Source organism: Macrobrachium rosenbergii, chromosome 4 (assembly GCF_040412425.1).
Source record: "Macrobrachium rosenbergii isolate ZJJX-2024 chromosome 4, ASM4041242v1, whole genome shotgun sequence".
Classification (NCBI taxonomy): Eukaryota; Metazoa; Arthropoda; class Malacostraca; order Decapoda; family Palaemonidae; genus Macrobrachium; species Macrobrachium rosenbergii.
The window spans coordinates 3,707,474-3,727,500 of record NC_089744.1 but is presented as its reverse complement, the minus strand read 5'-3'; the positions used below and the strand labels follow the sequence as shown (position 1 = coordinate 3,727,500).

The following is a 20,027-nucleotide window of genomic DNA, read 5'->3' as shown; positions in this document are numbered from 1 at the left end:
TCATATATATACATATACATATATTATAAATACAATAAAATTGTTAATTAGAAATGAGGACGTAATGTGTTATTGATCGAAATATAGAATCCTGTTTGCACCATCCGGCATCAGTTGAGTGAATTCGTAGACTGAAGCTTTTTATTGATATGTATTCTATAAATGTACTCAAAAGGTACCTTGGTATGAGGAATAGCCAAGTAAGCAGAATGGGGAAGAAGGTAAAATACCTCATAATCGGAATCTTATTGTCTGGATCCAAAACGTCTTTAATTTGGTTTTGCCTTTTTGCTTCGATCGATTGTGACCCAGTACTGAATGGTGTCGAATATTCATGCAGCTTATTGCTGACTGCAGGAGTCACAATACCATGGTTGAAGTCTCCGATCTACGTTCGTGTTTCAGTCGTCCTTGAGTTTGTAAGTTTTTTTTTTTTTTACCCTTGTACATCGCAAGGAATAAAGAGAGGGTAGCTACCGCGATGATGATGGTAATTTCGACAGCTTCCTGTCTCGAAAGTTGGGTCAGTTAAGGAGCGGAAATTGGATGTTGGCTCTCAGGGAAAGGTATGTTTCGATGCCAAGATATATATATATATATATATATATATATATATATATATATATATATATATATATATATATATATATATATATATATATGTGTGTGTCTCTACATGAAAATATGTATATATATATATTCTTATAGATACACACACATTTTATATATATATATATATATATATATATATATATATATATATATATGTGTGGGAAAGTCTGTGATTTATTCCTAATGCCGACGTTTACATGATTTTCAAATATAGAGGAGTTAGCCTCCGAACCATTGTATTATACATTTCGAATAATAGGACAAACACAGAAAGACAGTGACTAACAACCTTAGAATACAATGATATTAACAGTTCCATCATTGAACACCCAAACATCATCTACTAAGTTGTTTATATGGTCCTATTTGTCTTATCGTTACTTTGTTTAATCTTTTTATCTATTTTTGTTTTAATATATTTTTCTCTCCTTTCAATAGTCTTGTTTTAGCTCCCGTCTGGGCAGGTCCTTCTTTAGTTTATATGCCTCTGATATTTAAAAAGAATTAGCATTTAAAATAGACAATACTGTGTGTCTTTTATCAGTTGTTGTAATAAATGTTTTTATGATTATTTTGAGTCAGCCGCTGTATTTCAGCCTTGAAAATGCAACAATTAGTTGTGAAACGTCGGCATTAGGAATAAACTATCAACTTTATATGATTTCGAGAGCTAGCTAGTATATATATATATATATATATATATATATATATATATATATATATATATATATATATATATATATATATATAGTTGAAGCTTATGGTCTTTATTAATAAATTCTCGAGAACACTCAGGAAATAATTTAGAGAGAGGGAAAATTCTTTATCGATTGGCTAACATATACTGTAGAGGTTAATAACTTGTACAATTCTTTTAACATAAGAGTTTGGCTTAGTCACAAAGTGGTACCATAACTTTCTTGTTGAATGTCATGGTTATATATGTTCAGTAACTACTATTAGACGGGTATATGAGCGTGTTACTCGGCGAAAAATGCTTTTTTGTCCCTCTTAACAACATAGATGTCTGACGAATGTCGTGCGGAAATTTGTAAGTATTTGATCTTTAACCCCTGCAGTCTGATTCAGAAGATGAGAAATTATAGCCTGAGTGAAACATGCAAATGCGAACAACGTTCGTCTCATCCACAGTCTTGTCTGCCAGTCTGCAATACCCCTGTAGAGATGCCAGACACCCCCTCCCTCCCCCACCTCCTCCCCCATCCCCGTCTTCTGACGGCAATTTTTTTTCGTCTTCAATAAATCATGATAGACCAAAGCATCTTGTAAATAATCTTTTTCTAAGGGTACTTGTAAATCCGTCGCTAATGCCAGCCGCTTGTCTTTCGGTATGACTCTCATAAATACAGGATAAAAGTCACGGTTTTAAAAGGCTCCATGTTAAAGATTTGGCAAGTCGTGAGTTGGCCACACCTTGCTCATTAGAAAAGGTAGGTGATGAGGTGCGATTCTCAAAATGTCATTTTTTTTTATCTTTTACGTATACTGTAGAGCTTCTTTATTACGTACTTTATTTTACAAATGGAGCGAATCTTGATTTTTTTATTTTATGACGTGTTATGTAAGAAGTTTGATATTAAAAAAAGTGTGAAATTGTAGCCATTCTTCTTCTGTTATTATTATTATTATTATTATTATTATTATTATTATTATTATTATTATTATTATTATTAGATAAGAAATCCACAGTGGTGTAAATGTAAATATATATACAGACTAGAGCTTTCGAAAACCTGCTCGATTCTCCTTCTTCTGGAGATAGAGAAAGGAGAATCGAGCAGGTTCTCGAAAACTCTTCGTTTTTATATATATATGTTTCTAATATATGCTTACACTTACACCACTGTGGATTTCCTCATTTTATTGACTCATTCTATTTTGGAGATTTTTATGACGATTATTATTATTATTATTTTATTTCTCTCCCATCACTTAAAATATATACAGTATGTAGGTAATTGTCTCCCAATTCAGAAATTTGTTTCGCTATTATTTGAAACTCCTGACGTAACAGGACGTCCTCTGTGAAGGAATTCGCGAAGCCCACAGGTCAGCCAGCTCGTATCTGCCGAGTCATGCCATTCATTTGACTGACTAATGATCGGATTGTGTTACTCGATGGAGACGAAGCACCCGAGTGTTCGTCGTTAGAGTTCATCTCTTCTCTGTGTTGACTCGATAAAAGGGTGAAAATGGCTGGTGTTACTATCATTATTCAGTTTTCTTTTGTTTTTGTGCGGTTGTGATAATAGCCATTGAAAGGAATGGTTATTATTAGGGTTAGGGGTTGGAGACGAATGTCTTTTGTTTTTTTCTTTTGTGGTTGATTCTTCTGTGTTTGTGAAGGCGGCGGCGATCTGGTGCTACGCTGAGTCACAATCTTAAGTGATGTAGATTAGAGCCAGTCTCCTCGGCTCAGTGACCCGGGAAACCAGGGTAGCAGTAGAGCAGGAGGTCATTAAGAACATGGCATGCAGTGGAATAGCAGAGGATAGGGCAAATACTTCTGACATTTTTTTTTCACGTGAAGGCCCTTCCATTTACTAAGTAGTGTAGATACGGAGAGATATGGGTTTTTTGAACATTCTTGCATAATAAAATTCATAAGTAATATGGTTTAGGTGTGAGTGCTTGTATACAATGAAATAATTTTTACTGTTCTGTCATTTATGAATATTAGGAACTAAGTTTAAAAATTTATACACTTCCACAACGTGCAATTTCTTTCTTGGTCTGAGTCACATTTTTATTTTTGCTTTAAAATGTTCCTAATTAGTTAATTTATTTCCGTGTACAGATATCACTCTGTCATGATTTTGCGATGTTCAGAGGTCACTATCATTATATCCACATGGTTATCATTATTTCTGATGTTTAACACTGTGGCAGTTACCCAAAACCTTTTAACCGAAACAAGGCACCTGACCCTTTTTAATCTCTCTCTCTCTCTCTCTCTCTCTCTCTCTCTCTCTCTCTCTCTCTCTCTCTCTCTCTCTCTCTCTCTCTCTCAGTAATCCCTTGCCCTGCATCGTAAAAGCGAGCCTTAAAACAAGTTTGAATGTTTCTCTGAAAAAGGCGAGTTAAAATACCCATAGTCGTGTGTGTCGAAATTTACGAGTCGGCTGAATCTGGCAGAAGCTTCTTAAGGAGGTGAGCTAAACATGGTCATTTATCAGCCTGTTTATCAACAAGGCTTTTGGCTGTTCCGCCCAAGGGCTAAGGGCCATTCCATTCAGATAAACAACGGATCCCGGGTGACGTTTTTTTCTCTCTCTCTTAATTGTATTTAGTCTCACTTTTCGGACATTGGGATAAAACAGGAATCTGATGGTTTTAGGCTTTATGCGCGTGGACGTCGTTACGGCACCCTAAAGGCCTTATTTGACCAGGTATGGCAGAAGACGTTCAAGTAGCAAAGAGAAATAGACGGCAATATCTTTGATTTTGTTAAGATTATGCCGGAAGTAGGGTCTTGATTGAAGAAAAATTAAAGTAAATTAAAGGAGGAGAATTCCATAACTGTTCGATTGCTGTATTGTGGCAGCCATTGCTTTAAGCAGTGTGAAACAATTAAAGAGGCCCGTGATTGTGTTTATAGATTTTTTCTATTGATCAATTAGATGATTAAATTTATGAATTAGTATTTGTATGAGTTTCAGTTTGTCTAGTGTCCCTCTGGATTATTGATCAGGCAGCTGTGAACTTTAAAAAGTAATCCGGATCCGTAAAAATTATACTTGCAAGTAGGTAGGACTGTTTCGCTAAAATGTACGACTGCCCGACCCGAGTGCAGTTATCACTGCGACGAACTTCTCGAGGGTACGTCTTTTCCAAAACTAACGTCCTAGTATGTCAGGTCAGAATTGGCATTCCTGCATCTTCCCTACATGGAATTACAAAGGAAAAATTCTTGGAAGGATACAAATCTTGAAGTTTGTATACGGAGATAGTTTAATAAGAATCTTGTTGGTTGCGTCCTTTGAAGGGTGAGCTGCTTTGTGTAGTCAGTGATCGTGAGGTATTTATTCTAGTCACATTTGTTTAGCGTCTCTCTTTTGATGAAGGTTTCATCTCAAGTCTGTACTTTTGGTCTTGCCTTTTCCATTATAACCTTGGTACTATTTTCATCTTCTGTGGTCCAGTAATCTCGCAACGTTTGTACGTGGTGTTGGATTAGTTTGCTTTTTCGGAGACGAATCCTGTTACAGCCTTCGTCTTTTTTTACTATACATATATATCCTACTTATTCCATTTGCACCGCAGGTGTTGCATCCCTTTCATCGCGTATAGTACTTAAACATTTCCTCTGTAAAACTTCACCTTCTTTCATTTGCATTTAATATCCAAGCTTCATGACCATAGAGGAGAGTTGGTTCAACTGTCCCTTCATACATTCTAACCTTGTCTTCCATGTATAGTCTAAGTTTTTTCTCGGTATTTTGCACTTTTGCTCAAGTCCTGCCTCCCCTACTGAGTTCCTTGCTCACCTTTCCCCCCTTCTGTTATTACATGCTGCCTTTTTCTTTCACATTCTTAACCACTTTATTCATCCTTCCTTTTGTCTTGCAGTTGCACTTCAAATAACCTCCGTTTTTCCTTCACTAAACTTCTCATCTCCTCATTCCGCTATTCAGGGTATTTACTGCTTTTATTTTTCCCCATCTTCCTAAACCCACAAGCTTTGTCTACTCCATAACCCCTTTCTGGAATTTTACATATTCTTCAAATATCCCTTCAACTTGTTTGTCTCTGACTCGAACCAGTTTTTCATCCATTTTCTCCTTAGATGCTTTCCTTATTTCCCTTTTTTTTTTTTTTTTTTTTTTTTTTTTTTTCTCAAACTCAGTGACCTTTACAGCTGTATTTGTACCCCATCCTTCCCAACATGAGTTTTCGGTTATCTTAACTTATGTTTCTTTGATGAATTCTCTTTCATTTACTTTGGATATGCTTCTTTGATGAATTCTCTCTCATTTACTTTGGGCCATTACGTAATGGAACTAACTCTTCCTCATTATTTTCTCTTTTTGGATTTGCTTATGCTTTTCTTTGGGAATTAGTCATGTATTTCTAACAATCAAGACCCTTTTCAAACGCGTGCGCAGACATTTAAATTATATATATAGTATATATATGTATATATATACATAAATATATACATACATACACATGTCAGATATTTGTGTGCACGTAGTACCATACCATGGAAGCGTCCTCTGACGCCGTAAGCCATGTAACATGTAGACATTCCTTCGTAATCCACCGAAATGGACGAGGAACAAACTATCGAGAGAAATGCGTAGATGACAGGTGAAGTTTCTGCAGTTGAAAGGTTTGTGCGATATCGAGTCTGGAGGATGAGTCAGTGGATTGGCACTTATCTCTCTTGTTTGCCGTTTTGTTTTGTTTGTGCCCGTATACCTCGTCGAACTTACACTTTTATTTCCTTGTTTTTGTTTATTTCTCTGTTTTTGTTGTTGAAAGCAACCCTGAGGGGCGCTTAAAGGAAGCTTGCACAAAATGAAACGCTCGTATGTGTTAAACGAAAAGACTCGGGGAAGAAAATGACATCAGCGATAGCTCAACAAACAAGTAAACACTTACAAGAAATACCTAGACAGCAACGTAAGTCAGAAAGAAAAAGCAGTTGTCAAGTCCTAGTCAGTCCCAAACCATCGAATGTGGCGTGGGGATATGCCCCCCGCTTTTTGACTCCAAGTTTTAACCCTCGGTATTCATCACAGCTGAGTAGAGTAGGTGAGTCTCGCTTGGGGATCGAACTCCAGACGTTTTAAAGTATTGTTAAAGCCGCCTGCAGTGATCTGTACACAGGCGGGCATCAGTGCCAATATCCCCACAGGGGGTTAGTGCCACCAGTGCACCTCACATGGTGGGTTGTAGGCATTACTGTTGGTTGTTTTCAGTGTCCCTTCGGGCCCTAGCTTCACCCACTTTTCAGGCTCTCACGTTACCTCTCCGTAGGGGTCTATTACCGTCAGTGCATCTCACCGGGTACACTGTAGGCATTAGTTAAAGTTCTTTGCAGCGTCCCTTCGGTCCCTAGCTGCAACCCCTTTCATTTCTTTTACTGTACCTCCTTTTCGTATTATCTTTCTTCCATCTTGCTATCCACCCTCTCCTAACAATTATTTCATAGTGCAACTGCTTTGAGGTTTTCCTCCTGTTACACCTTTCAAACGTACTTGCTCTCAATTTCCCTTTCCAACACTGAATGACCTCATAGGTCCTAGTTCTTGGCCTTTGGCCTAAACTCTATATTACGATCCAATTCTTACGTTACCTCGGTTCCCGCATCCTCTCTTCCATGTTGCGGTCCCACCTCTGAACTCCGTCCTTTCACTGTGTCAAGTTCCCCAGTGTTTGGCATTTACAGCCTAATTTTCATAAATCGGCCATCAACATTAAACGAAAGAAAATCCTGCACTGGGTAGTCGCGATTTGCCACCTCAAGAGAATGGGGATGCGATTGTTGTGCAAAGAGAATTGTGCGCATGTCTTCTGTGGGCCCAAAAAAAAAAAAAAAAAGCGTTAATGGAAGTTCTCAACTGAAGTTTTGTTAAGGGTAAACAGCTTAAGAGAATACCCTCTGGCGGAGCGGAGGTCTTTATCATTATTGCCATTGTTGATTAATAATATTTGTTCACTAGTAATTGATCAGTAGGTCTGACCAGAGTTTGTCTTGGTCAGCACTTGGACTTAGCTACCACCAGTGAATGCCTGTCGTTGTCTGAATATACCCCTATGGTCGTATATCCACAGAAACCTATTATAAAATAATTGCAAGTTCTGTAGAATTTGAGCTTTCAGTGTCAATTGTTGTGCGGATATTACGTAGTATTATTGTTGTATTGTATTTAAAGTTCGTATTCCTGTCAAGCATAGTTTTAGGAAAACAGTTTCTTTCATAGTCTTGTATGTATGACTTAACGTCGAATACATGTATGTGTGTGTGTTTGTGTATGAGTGTGTGTGTGAGTGCATGTGTATGTTTTTAGGGAAGGCTGAGACTCTGCCCCATGAGGGAAAGACTCAGTAAATGTCAGCTTAATATTAAGCCTGTGACGAATGAATCCATACACTTTTGTTATTGGATTACTGACTGGAAATCCGGTGATGGATAATTTTTTTTTTTTTTTAGCTTTATGTGTACTTGGCTTTTTATGGAAGATTATATATATATATATATATATATATATATATATATATATATATATATATATATATATATATATGTATATGTATGTATGTATGTATGTATATATGTATACATTTATATTATATATATATATATACACATATATTTTATATATATTTACACAAATATGTATATGTATGTGTACTTGGCTTTTTAGGAAAGAAGATATATATATATATATATATATATATATATATATATTATATATATATATATACTGTGTGTGTGTGTGTGTGTGTGTGTGTGTGTGTGTATTAGGGATGGAAGTGCTACTGGTACATAAAATCCTATGCATTCAGAACTATGGCTTTCTTGACTTTTTCAGAATTGCGTTTAAGAGCTGCAGTTGTAAATCATGCATTTAATGTTACTTGCCTAAGTCTTAGCCTTGCTTAATAGTACTATTAGAACGTTGCTAATTACGTTTTCTTAATTTATGTGACATATAATTCTCGCACAGCTAACTGCTTCGTGTTTTTCTAAAAACATTTTAATTAAAAAGTCAAATTTCTTTATCTTTGGCCTCAGTAAACTGATCTCGTCCAGTTGATGGCTTAGAACAGTGGTTCTCAACTCATATCCGGTCATGGACCACTAGCCCAGTAAAAAATAATATCATGGACCACTTCTTCTTTGAGTAACGATAAATGAAGCTTAGATAAAACACATTTTAGATGGAACATGTCTCGTACACAAGAATTACAAGCTGAATCACGATAAAATTACATAAAACGGAATTTCTCTGCAGCCGGACTTTCGGACGCTCTTTTCACTGACAATCTTGCCCCGAATCGTTTTAAACACAATAGCAATATATTTCTACAGTAAAGGGAGGACTGGTCATTTTCGAAACTTCACTAAGACCCGGATACAAACTTTGGACACGAGTGTGCTTTGCTAGGGTCTGGCGCAACAACCTGGAGATTGTCATCATATTTTATGAATAGGAATTAGACCCTAAAATGAATGATCAACTATTTACTTGGATAAAATTGTTCTTGCTGCACTTTCAATAAATTTCGAAAATAGACTACCTCCAGTTTCTTACCAAATAGTGACCGTCTGTGAATCACCAAAAATGTCACCACGGGCCACCAGTTGAGAACCACTGGTTTAAAAGGAAGGATGTCAGCATTGATTTCATCTTTCCTGCCACAAATTACTACGCCATTATCGCAGCTTACTCTTCCTCGTTGGCTAACCAGAACCCCCTCTTGCATTCCCTTCGTGAAGTCCCCTCAAATAACAAGAGTACAATGCTATAATAACCCTGTTTAATCTCTCTCTTATTGGGTCACCTGAATTTGGGTACACTGATTGCAATGAGGTCAATTTTTTTTCTTTTGGGCATTTGCTTGGGTAATGTAGGAACGTGTCTTTTGGTCTAATGAAAATTGTGGATTGTGTAGGTGATGATGTGTGTTTTTGTTCATCGTGTCGTATAATGTTCAAACTTGAATTTCTGTTCTTACTCTCCGAAATTTGGCTTGGAATAACTGTAACAGTTTTGTAGGTAGACCTTCGAATGTTGCAGTGCGGTCTACAGCTATGTACAGGGAAGCTAGGTGCAGAGTGCCACCTCTGTAATTGTAACACCTACAGATGATGTCAGTTTCATTGCATTTACGAATTCGAAGGTTTTTGAGTTGACTACAGTGGTTTAATAGGAGCAACATCATTTTTTTTTTTTTTTGCTCTAACATAAGATCCTTATGACGACACGAAAACATTACGTTAACAAAATATTTGTCATGGATTCATTAATTCATTTAGAATCTTTCATTGCTTGGCCCTCGAAAGTCAGAGCTTAACAAAAACAGCAGCAACTTTATAACTTTAAATATGATGCACATAAATACCTATTTAACTCATCGATTTACTTAAACTTTTGGATACGCGTACTGTTAAACACTGAATCCGAACAGTAATTATATGAAGAACTGCGATCTGACCACGACCTAAGAGGCGAGAATTCGAATCCTATCAAGATTGCGTAGAATTTCGTCATATCTGTTTATCTCCCGTTAGGATTCAGTATCTACATTGCTGCTGTTTATGATTAAGTTTCCCCTTTGGGGCGGGGGAGGTGGTTAGTTCCTTCCGTCATTACACCTCATGCGGTGCACTGTAGGCATTACTTAAGGTCTTTTGCAGCGTCCCTTCGTCCCCTAGCTGCAACCCCTTTCATTCCTTTTGCTGCACCTCTGTTCTTATTCTCTATTTTGCATTTACTTTCCACCCTCTCCTGACAGTTGTTTCATAGTGCAACTGCGAGATTTTCCTCCTGTTACTTAACCTTTCAAACCGTTCTACTATCAGTTTCCCTTTCAGCGTTGAATGACCTCCTCCTAGGCCCCAGCGCTTGTCTTTAAGCCAAAATTTTATATATTCCATATATGATTAAGCTGGCTTTATTCCAACACGGGCTCTTGCTCATAGAACAGCCCGTAAGCAGTGATTACAGCAGTGGGCGTACCAGTATACAAAAGTGAATTTAAGCAATAATTCCAGAAGTATTGTATCAAGTATTTTATATCCAAAGTGTGAGTATACTTACATGTTAATGGTTTTCATTTTCTCTTTCAGGTTTTAACGTAAGACTGACAGCATGTTTCTCAAAATAATTGGATGTTTAAGCACCGAATAAGGTATTGTGAATATTGAAAACCCTTCCATTAGATAAATACGTGGAGGCATGACCGTGATGTACGAAAATGAGAAAGCTTTAGAAGTAAGACTTGTCGAGGCAGAGCGATAAAGAGTGTAAAAAGGAAGTGGAATTAAACTTGCAAGACGCGTGAGAAAGCTCCAGAGAAACATAATTCCCGGCGAGCGAAGATGCTTCCGACGTTAAATGTTTACTTGGCGACGGTGTGGCTGTTTGCCTCCAAAGGTGAGTGGAATTATTCCTTGAGCCTTTTTTCAACACGTTGCAATAACTGCGGTGTGGTTTAGCCTTTTCAAGGCTGTGTAAATTTTTTCTGAAGGTTATAAATGGAAGTCCTTATATAAATCTTAATTGTTGTACCTACGTTAATGTACTGTTTACTTTGTTAACTGCATTCACTTTGTTTGGTTTTATGTACAGCCCTCCACAGGGATAATTCCCTCTCTGGCGGCCTCTTGTACGTTTTCAAAATAAGGTGCTTCTTATTTTTTATAATCTTTGTTTTTTTCTCGTCAGTGTCGTAGCTCCTGCAGAATAGGAGAGTCTTTATTTCTTTTAGGTAACAGTTGTGTGCAATTTTTATTAGCATATTTCTCTGTCTCTTGCTAAGATTGGTTTGGACTTGGAAGGGTCTGTTTATGAGGTTCAAATGCACAGCAGGTTGTTATCGCTCTCCAGATTTTGAACCGGGTCGTATATTTGTTGTTTTACGAGTGCCGTTTATGATATCAGCTTACTATCCGGATATAATTTATAGTCTTGTAAAAGATAATTGGAACGCTTCCTTTTAAGATCTTGATTTTGCATTTAGATGTACGTAGAGATATTGTGTTAGATGTTAGCGTTACTCTTATTTATCTGGAAGTAACTTTACACTGGACAAGTCATAAACCCCTCCTTTGATTAGAAGTTACATTAATATGGTTTCTTTTCCGACACTGCATTGGACGTACATTGAATGCTATTTCAGTGGCAACTAAAGGAATGTTAGAAAAAGAATTCAGTGATAAAAATGAAATAGAGATGTGGATGTTAAACATCTATCGGGGAACAGTCAGGATGTCCCGGGAAGGTTACCATTTCGTAAAAAATGTACACCTGTGTGCGTTTTCAGCAAGAATGTCCAACCTCTCTCTGGCGTTATCGATGTTTCATAGAAACATTTAATCTTTGCTGAAAATGTTGGGGACTTGGAGTGAACGGTAAGTCAGAGGCAACTTATATTTTTGTTTATTTTTTTTACCTTGTTGAATGAAATATTTCGATGTAACTAACATTATACACACTTTTTTTTTATCATCTTGGCGCCATATTATTAAGGCTTATGCTATATACCCCGTATTTATTTATTTTTTTGCACATGAGTAATAACTTAGAAATTTGGACGGGAAACCATCCCATAAAAAAGGTGAAATCGTAAAGAATTCCATAGATGTGTGTTGAAACTTTGAATTTTTCTGCATCCATGCATAAAGTGCACCTGTTGTAACAAACCCATATGTTTAGTTAAGAATAGACGTTTATGCCTACATTAAGAACTCACGTATGTTTGTAAGAGTAAAGTAACATGTTAGAACTTTTGAAAGAGATTTGTGGGCACGGCCAACCACTTTTGCAAAGGTAATCTGAGAAGTACACAAAGACCAAGGAATGCCAGTAATGATACATGACTGCCATGCGGTCTGTTTGACAAACTGTACGTTTGAAAAGTATAATACACAGGGTATTGCGATTAATAATTTTTATAGATCCTCTGCATAGCCCTATTTCTATTTTTCATTAAATTTAACTTTGCAGTTGAATTTTTAAGGGACTGTAATTTATTCGGTCAGTGGCCTTATCTAGTCGTAAGAAAAAGAGTAGACAGTGGAAGGAATGAAACTGCCAAACTGTGAAGAAATTCCAGACCTTATCATTGAAATCGTTAAACAATTTTGAATCTGTGGTATACCAAGTTGGTGTGCTTGAAGCCAACAAGGCAGGAATGGGAAATTTTATACGAAATCGACTGAAATATAGAAAATATTATCTAGTAAATACGAAAACGACTTTAAAAAGAGAAATATTGTCTAGTGAATACGAAAATAAAAAGAGAAATGTTGTCTAGTGAATACGAAAACGGCATTAGAAAGAGAAAGGATTGTCTAGTGAATACGAAAACTATAAAGAGAGCAACTATTGTCTAGTGAAGAAGAAAACGTCATTAGAAAAAGAAGTATTGTCTAGTGAATATGAAAACAACTTTAAAAAGAGAAAATATTGTTAGTGAATAAGAAAAAGGCTTTAGAAAGAGAAAGTATTGTCTAGACTTTAAAAAGAGAAACTGAATGAATAAGAAAATGAAAAGAGTATTGTGTAGTGAATACGGAGAAACTTTGTCTAGAATAAGAAAACGGCTTTAGAAAGAGAAAGTATTGTCTAGTGAATAGGAAAACGACTTTAAAAAGAGAAACTATTGTCTAGTGAATAAGAAAACGGCTTTAGAAAGAGAAAGTATTGCCTAGTGAATACGAAAACGGCTTTAAAAAAAGTATTGTCTAGTGAATACGAAAACGGCTTAAAAAAAAGTATTGTCTAGTTAATAAGAAAACGACTTTAAAAAAAAGTATTGCCTAGTGGATAAGAAAACGGCTTTAGAAAGAGAAAGTATTGTCTAGTGAATACGAAAACGACTTTAAAAGATAAAGTATTGCCTAAATACGAAAACGGCTTTAAAAAAAGTATTGTCTAGTGAATAAGAAAACGACTTTAAAAAAAAAGTATTGCCTAGTGGATAAGAAAACGGCTTTAGAAAGAGAAAGTATTGTCTAGTGAATACGAAAACGACTTTAAAAAGAGAAAGTATTGCCTAATGAATACGAAAACGGCTAAAAAACGACTTTAAATAAAAACGACTTTAAAAAAAAAGTATTGCCTAGTGGATAAGAAAACGGCTGTAGAAAGAGAAAGTCATGTTTAGTGAATTCAATGCTGGACCGGGTATCCACCAAGGTAAAGCGTATGCAATACGTGGCGACAGGTGTAAAGTTACAGGGAGTTTTACCGGCGTGCGTTCCTCGACGTTGCGTTTCCGCTGGGAAATTTCTCACGATGGTCCGCGCTGGGTTCGCTTCAATAGAATTGTGAAATAGATGTATCCCATGGTAAGGTTAGATGTTCATTTATTACTTAAGCCTTAGCATACCCATGAAGGCTTGTTAAATGATAAGGCAAGTAATATCGTTGCCATACAATGGAATGTAATATTGGCCTAGTCAGATTATATAACTGTAGTTGTTTCAAGATGAAAGTGAACCAAAGGGAAAAACGAATCTCTCTCTCTCTCTCTCTCTCTCTCTCTCTCTCTCTCTCTCTCTCTCTCTCTCTCTCTCTCTACAAAGACCTGCGGTTGTTTATGCCCAAAGATGTAAAAGCATCATAGTGCCTACGTTGGTAATGTGGTCTTCGGATTCATTTCGCTTTACCTGATAGCCAAGTATCGTGACCAACCCGAAAAGAAGAAGAAATAGGAGCGTTTTTGAGGTCGAAAAGGTCACATCTTCTCGTTTGATAACGTCACAGTGATGTGTTCAAAAGCTTACGTGGCAATTTGCTCAGCTTTTTTTTTTTTTTTTTGCATAATTTGGGTTAAAATTGCTTTTGATGTTATGGAAGTTTGTTTCCCATTTTTTAGAATATATTTTTCGTTTTCGCCTTCAGAGTTTGAATGTTTGACAATGTTTTTTGTATACTGTATGTATACTGTATTCAGATACATATAGTAACTATATATATATGTATATATTATATATGTTTTTGTATATACATGTGTATGTGTTTGTATCTGTATATATAGCAAGGAGTAGGTAACATACGCGTTTTCAGATTACACTCTATGAAGATATTATCAGCACTAAAAGCGGCTCATGATTCGTTTTTATTACTGTCGTGTTTCCACTGCAAAGAACCCCTCCTTATTTTTAGAGCCTTCTCGTTATCTGATTTGGTGATGATTATTAGAACCTTTTACAGCTTGTTCCGCGTAACGAAGGGTCGAAGGATAATGATTGGGCGTATAATGGGCGCGAAGGATATCCCCTTTATTTTATTATTACGCCTTAATTGGACCTTGAAGGAGTGGAGAACGCTGGAAGAGTTCAGCGGTTGAGTTCGCAAGTTTTCACGAAGGAGACTTTATTTTTGCGAAGGTTAAAAGTCTCGCATGGAAAATGGGGATTTGTATGGATCAATTACCGAAAGTGGAACTAGATCCGATTAATATCCGGATATCTCAAAGTGGCGTTGCATTTGTCCCAGTTGTGCGTTTGGCGTCATTCGCTATGGTACGAGTATTTAAAACATGTTTCTTGTATGTGTAATTATAAACTGCAAAATGATCGAGAAATAAACTTGTCATTCAAGATCCTCGTCTTGGACAGAGCACTCTGTAGAGAAAGCTCTATGGACAAAATCTTGCATTTTACTGTATTCTACAGCGCAGTTCTTAGAGGTGAAGTTTTAATTTGGTATCCATAAGTCATTCAGCTGTTTTCATTTTGTTTAATAGGGAACCTACACGATACTGTTATCTGATCTTTTGGTCGACGAATGTTTTATAGACCTGCTGCCCATATTTCTTCATTATCCAGTAGGCTTAAACGACCCATTACTTCTTAAGTTGGTGTAGCATTTCCTTTGAAGACTGCTTTTTAAACTGGGAGTTTTGATGAATGGACTGTAGATACATATATTAATACCGGGATTGTATATGTATACTGTATATGTATATATATATATATATATATATATATATATATTTGTGTGTGTGTATAATTAAATTCGCAATTATATGTAACTAAAAGTTTTATCTTCCGAACCTGCTGTAAATATAAAGTTTCAGTGGTGTTTGTAATCTCGCACGTAAACCATCGAATGCCTTCTTGTTTGGGAATTTGTGTGTTATGGATACAAACATGTAGGTCATGCAAAGTCACAATCATATATTTGTCACAGGCAATTTTTTTTTAAGTCTCTCTCTCTCTCTCTCTCTCTCTCTCTCTCTCTCTCTCTCTCTCTCTCTCTCTCTCTCTCTCTTTCGTCAGTAGGGAAGTTTGAGACAGAATTTAAAAGGTTTCCTGGATGAACTTATTTTTGTCGATATTACAGGTCTTTTAATCGTGTAGTTCTCTACGTATAAATATATTTTCAAAGAATTTCCTTTCCCGGCATCTGCGACATCCCTAGAAAAGTTACTAGTCTTTGATTTTTCCTTCACATTTTCCCTACACTGTACAGCGTTTCCTTCCTCTCCATATGGGCTTAACACGCTTCTTAAGATTATTGCACGAAAGTTATTTAATTTCGCCTTTATTTTACTTTTATGCAGTGTTTTTATATATAAAGTTGTGCATTTTAGTTTATCTTGTTTTTTGTTTTGATTTTTGTTCACTTCCCCCAGTCTCAAAAGGATATTTCTTACGTCCAAATTTAGAAACTTTTCCGAATTGTAATCTTGCCAATTATTCTGACTTGGTTTTGAATTTCCCTGTGAATGCTTATTGTAGATAGCCATAATCAAGATAAATATATACCAAACCTATGTTTCCCGTTGAATTAGAAAATGACCGTAGTGTGCAAGAGCTGGCGTTCTTTATCGTGATAAAAAAATTCGAATTTTGAACTGAATATTTCGTAGACCTTTGGTTTGAAAATAATTAATTACGATATTCTGGTAGCTCGATTTGTGCGCATTTCGCCGTTGTACCTGCGTTAATTCCGTTCCCAGAACATTTCTGTAGTTTCGTGTCGCAACCTTTGGTGAAAATAATGCCTCTAACTCCAGTTGCCTATAGGAATTGATGGTACAAAGAGGTTAGAGAAATTTGAAAATGAAGTTGCTAATTGGGAGATTAGGCTCTGTATGAAGCGGACACTAAAACGTACATACATATGCATTTCAAATATACGTTCCCTTTGGGGTGGGTTGTGCCATAAGCGCACCCCACACGGTGCACTGTAGGCATTGCTTAGGTTCTCTGCTGCTCCCCATCGGCACTCAGCCTCAACCATTTTCATTCCTTTTACTGTACGTCCGTTTATATTTGCTCTCTTCCATCTTACTTTCCACCCTCTCCTAACAGTTGTTTCAACGTTATTTTCAGCGCTGAATGACTTCATAGGTTCCAGCTCTTGGCCGCGGGCCTAAATTTTACATTCCTGTTCCAAATTCAAATATACGTACGTGATTATACTCATACTACATTTATTTTAGCTTACCTGCCTGTGCTCATATACGCTGTGCATCGAGGAATTTTGTTGTTATCAACGTGAGACATTTGAGCGATTATATGAAGCAATCTTAGGTTATTTTGAGTATAAAAATGGGCCCTGTAGTAGAGCCCAGTCCACCGTTCCGTGTGATAACAGAATTATCTATGTCTTATGTGAGACTCTTAATCTTGGTATCATAACAGCACTCGACCAGTGATTTGTAAAGCTGATAAAATTGGCGTCTCGTTCGCTCCTCGTAATAGCAATGACCCGTGATGCTGAGAAGCGCAGTTCGCTTTCGTAGGGACCTAATTGGCGCGACAGATGTTCGGGAACAACGGCTTTTGTATATAATGGTCCGGTTGGAAGATTTATTTGCAAGCGTGCGTTTGTGTGAAATAGTATACGTTTGTACTTTTTTGAATTGTAATTTTTTTTTTTTTTTTGCTTCGTCGGTTTGTACTAAAATTAGTTCTCATTGGATTGATTCTACATTAGGTTGTTGACATATAAAGTACGTGGCTGATTTATTTTCAGTTATAACAGAATCTTAGTATTTTTGTGCATCATAAGGAATTTGTTTTGCTTGCTGTGAAATGTCGAAATGATGCTTGTATACCCGTGAGGTGTTAGCGTGGTGTCTGGTGTTTGTATGCTCGTTCGTGTGTGTCTGTGGGCAAATATACTCTTGTCTGAAAAGATGCAGATTAAAACAAATGTTTCCGAACTGGATGTGTGATGAAGGCTACAAAGTTCCCCGCTGACATTAATAGCATATTGTGCTCATTTGGGAGATCCTCTCTGGATTTCATCTCGGAGTCAAACAAAAGGTTGCTTGAGCTCTTTCGAGCTTTACTGATGGGCATTTGGCGGTTGCATTTCTTTTGTGTTCGTGTTATGTCAATCGATTTCATGTAACCTATTCTAAAATCCCCTAATCTGTCTTTTGGGATATTTTTTCTATTGATATATTCGTTTATTACTTGGAATGATTTTGCACTAAATACGTAATAGTAATTTCAGTTTTAAATGTGTTGATAATGAGTGATAGAAAATAAATAAAAGGCTTTGATGTAAAGCCCCTGTCTAAGTTTTCATGTTGTTGTTGTTGGACGGAGAGAGAGAGAGAGAGAGAGAGAGAGAGAGAGAGAGAGAGAGAGAGAGAGAGAGAGAGTATATCTTAGTTTAACCAGACCACTGAGCTGATTAACAGCTCTCCTAGGGCTGGGCCGAAGGATTAGATTTATTTTACGTGGCTAAGTAGCAGTTGGTTACCTAGCAACGGGACCTGCAGCTTATTGTGGAATCCGAACCACATCATAGCGAGAAATGAATTTCCATCACCAGAAATAAATTCCTCTTATTCTTCATTGGCCGGTCGGAGATTCGAACTCGCGGCCAACACACACACACACACAGAGAGAGAGAGAGAGAGAGAGAGAGAGAGAGAGAGAGAGAGAGAGAGAGGGTGTTTATCAGATTCAGTAATGGTGTGCTCCTAGAGAACAAATCTTTGTCTGAAGAGGACTGAAAGGCTCCCGACCCCTCTCTCCTCCGTATCTATCGTTATCTATAAATTGCATCTAGAAGCCTTGAGTTTCTTATCCGCTAACTTTAGGTCCCCTCACATTATCTCTTATCCTGATACAGTCCTGTGAAGCAGCGGGCTACCTCCTGGGGAAGGGACTTCGTAGAAGATATCTCCCAGGAGAATTATTCTAAGATAAACATTAGCTGCACTCGCCTGGTTGTAAAGTGGCCACAACGAGTGGCCTAACACTGAGAGATCTTGCCTGGATATAATATATTTAAAAGCTTATCACTTCCTTAAGTGCCCCGTTTGATGGCCGATCGCCGTAAATGGTAGGAGACTCTCCGCCACAAGGAGGAGGAGTAGGAGGAGGAGGAAGGGGAGGAGGAGGAGAAAAAAAAAAACGAGAACTCATAGGCACGAGGAAGGAAGAATTCCTTGGAGGGGGAGAAGAGAAGTAAAGAATGTTTCCCCTGTTGTTTTATTGTGGCGATAAATTCTTAGGCCAGGTCCCCTGCCAAATGGGTGTGCTTTTAGTGTACAGCCTTTTATTTTGCGGGAATATGAGAACCTCAGAAATGTAAGGCTTCATTATTTTCGTTCCCTAGGTTCATCGGCGGGCTCTGTGTGTGTGTGTGGTGTGTGTGTATGCGCATGCAGACTTTGATGTACGTCATGTTGTCACCGTTCATTTATACTCTTAGATTTATTTTCTCGTCTTCCGTTATGTTTTTGCCAGTTCAAAATAAACAAAATTGATGTGGTCGATTTTGCCGTTCATATTTGTTTGTTTACACTCCAGAAATGTCTTTGCGCGTAGAAAATGAACCGGAGCAGGTATTTAGATTTTAACAGAGAGAGAGAGAGAGAGAGAGAGAGAGAGAGAGAGAGAGAGAGAGAGAGAGAGAGAGAGAGAGGAGAGAAAGTCCACTGTTTTCTTCTTACAGTTTAATCAGCCGTCCACCGACAAAGCTACCATTATTCTGTATGTAATTTATCGGACGTAGTGATATAATTGTAACCGTCAAATTGTTTTTTTAAACAGGGAATTATACTTATTTTTATTTTATGGTGAAAGAGGTGTAAATTTTTCTATCACATGTTCTATATTAAATCTTTACCATATTTAAATATTTTTGATGTTCAGCCGCTTTGTGACTTTTTTTTAATAAACAAATTAAGGTGTTGAGAAAACTTTCCTAACGTGAATATCGTTTTAACTTGTGACTGCGTGTCGAATGTTTTATATAATGTTAAAACCAGTTAACAATAATTTCAGGATGGTATGAAACGTTTCAGTTTTTATTACATTGAAGAAAGTTGCTTTATTCCAGAAGAGGTGAGCTGAAATTAATTTCCAGTGGAATTGCAATTTTTTTTGTAAAAAAAAAGTATATGTATATATATATATATATATATATATATATATATATATATATGCATATATATATGCATATATATATATATCATATATTTGCCTAAATCGTTCCACCCTAGCTTGGTCCTTTCTTGGTGATGACCCATACACACACACACACACACACATATATGTGTACACATATATGCAGTACGTATGTGTAGGTTGATATAGAGAGATAAAGATTTTCGTTTGTTTCGTTCCACATATAAAAATAGTGCGAATAACAGTTGGAAGAGTCGAAATGTTTTTGTCGTAGTTTCGGCTAAGGAAATTTTATTGGCCTGTAGGTGGACATGTACTGGTAGGTCAT

At 36.8% G+C, this 20,027-nt stretch overlaps 1 protein-coding gene across 7 annotated transcripts in view; it reads left to right on the top strand.

Annotated features, from left to right (window-relative positions):
* The window catches only part of LOC136829897 (lachesin-like), a 196,656-nt gene that overhangs the window by 89,206 nt on the left and 87,423 nt on the right, over positions 1–20,027 (top strand). For all 7 annotated transcript variants that reach the window (XM_067089055.1, XM_067089076.1, XM_067089065.1 and 4 more), the window contains exon 2: positions 10,436–10,742. In XM_067089055.1, the coding sequence (XP_066945156.1) occupies positions 10,688–10,742 (55 nt within the window). In that variant the 5' untranslated portion in view covers positions 10,436–10,687. The remainder of the gene's footprint in view (positions 1–10,435; positions 10,743–20,027) is intronic.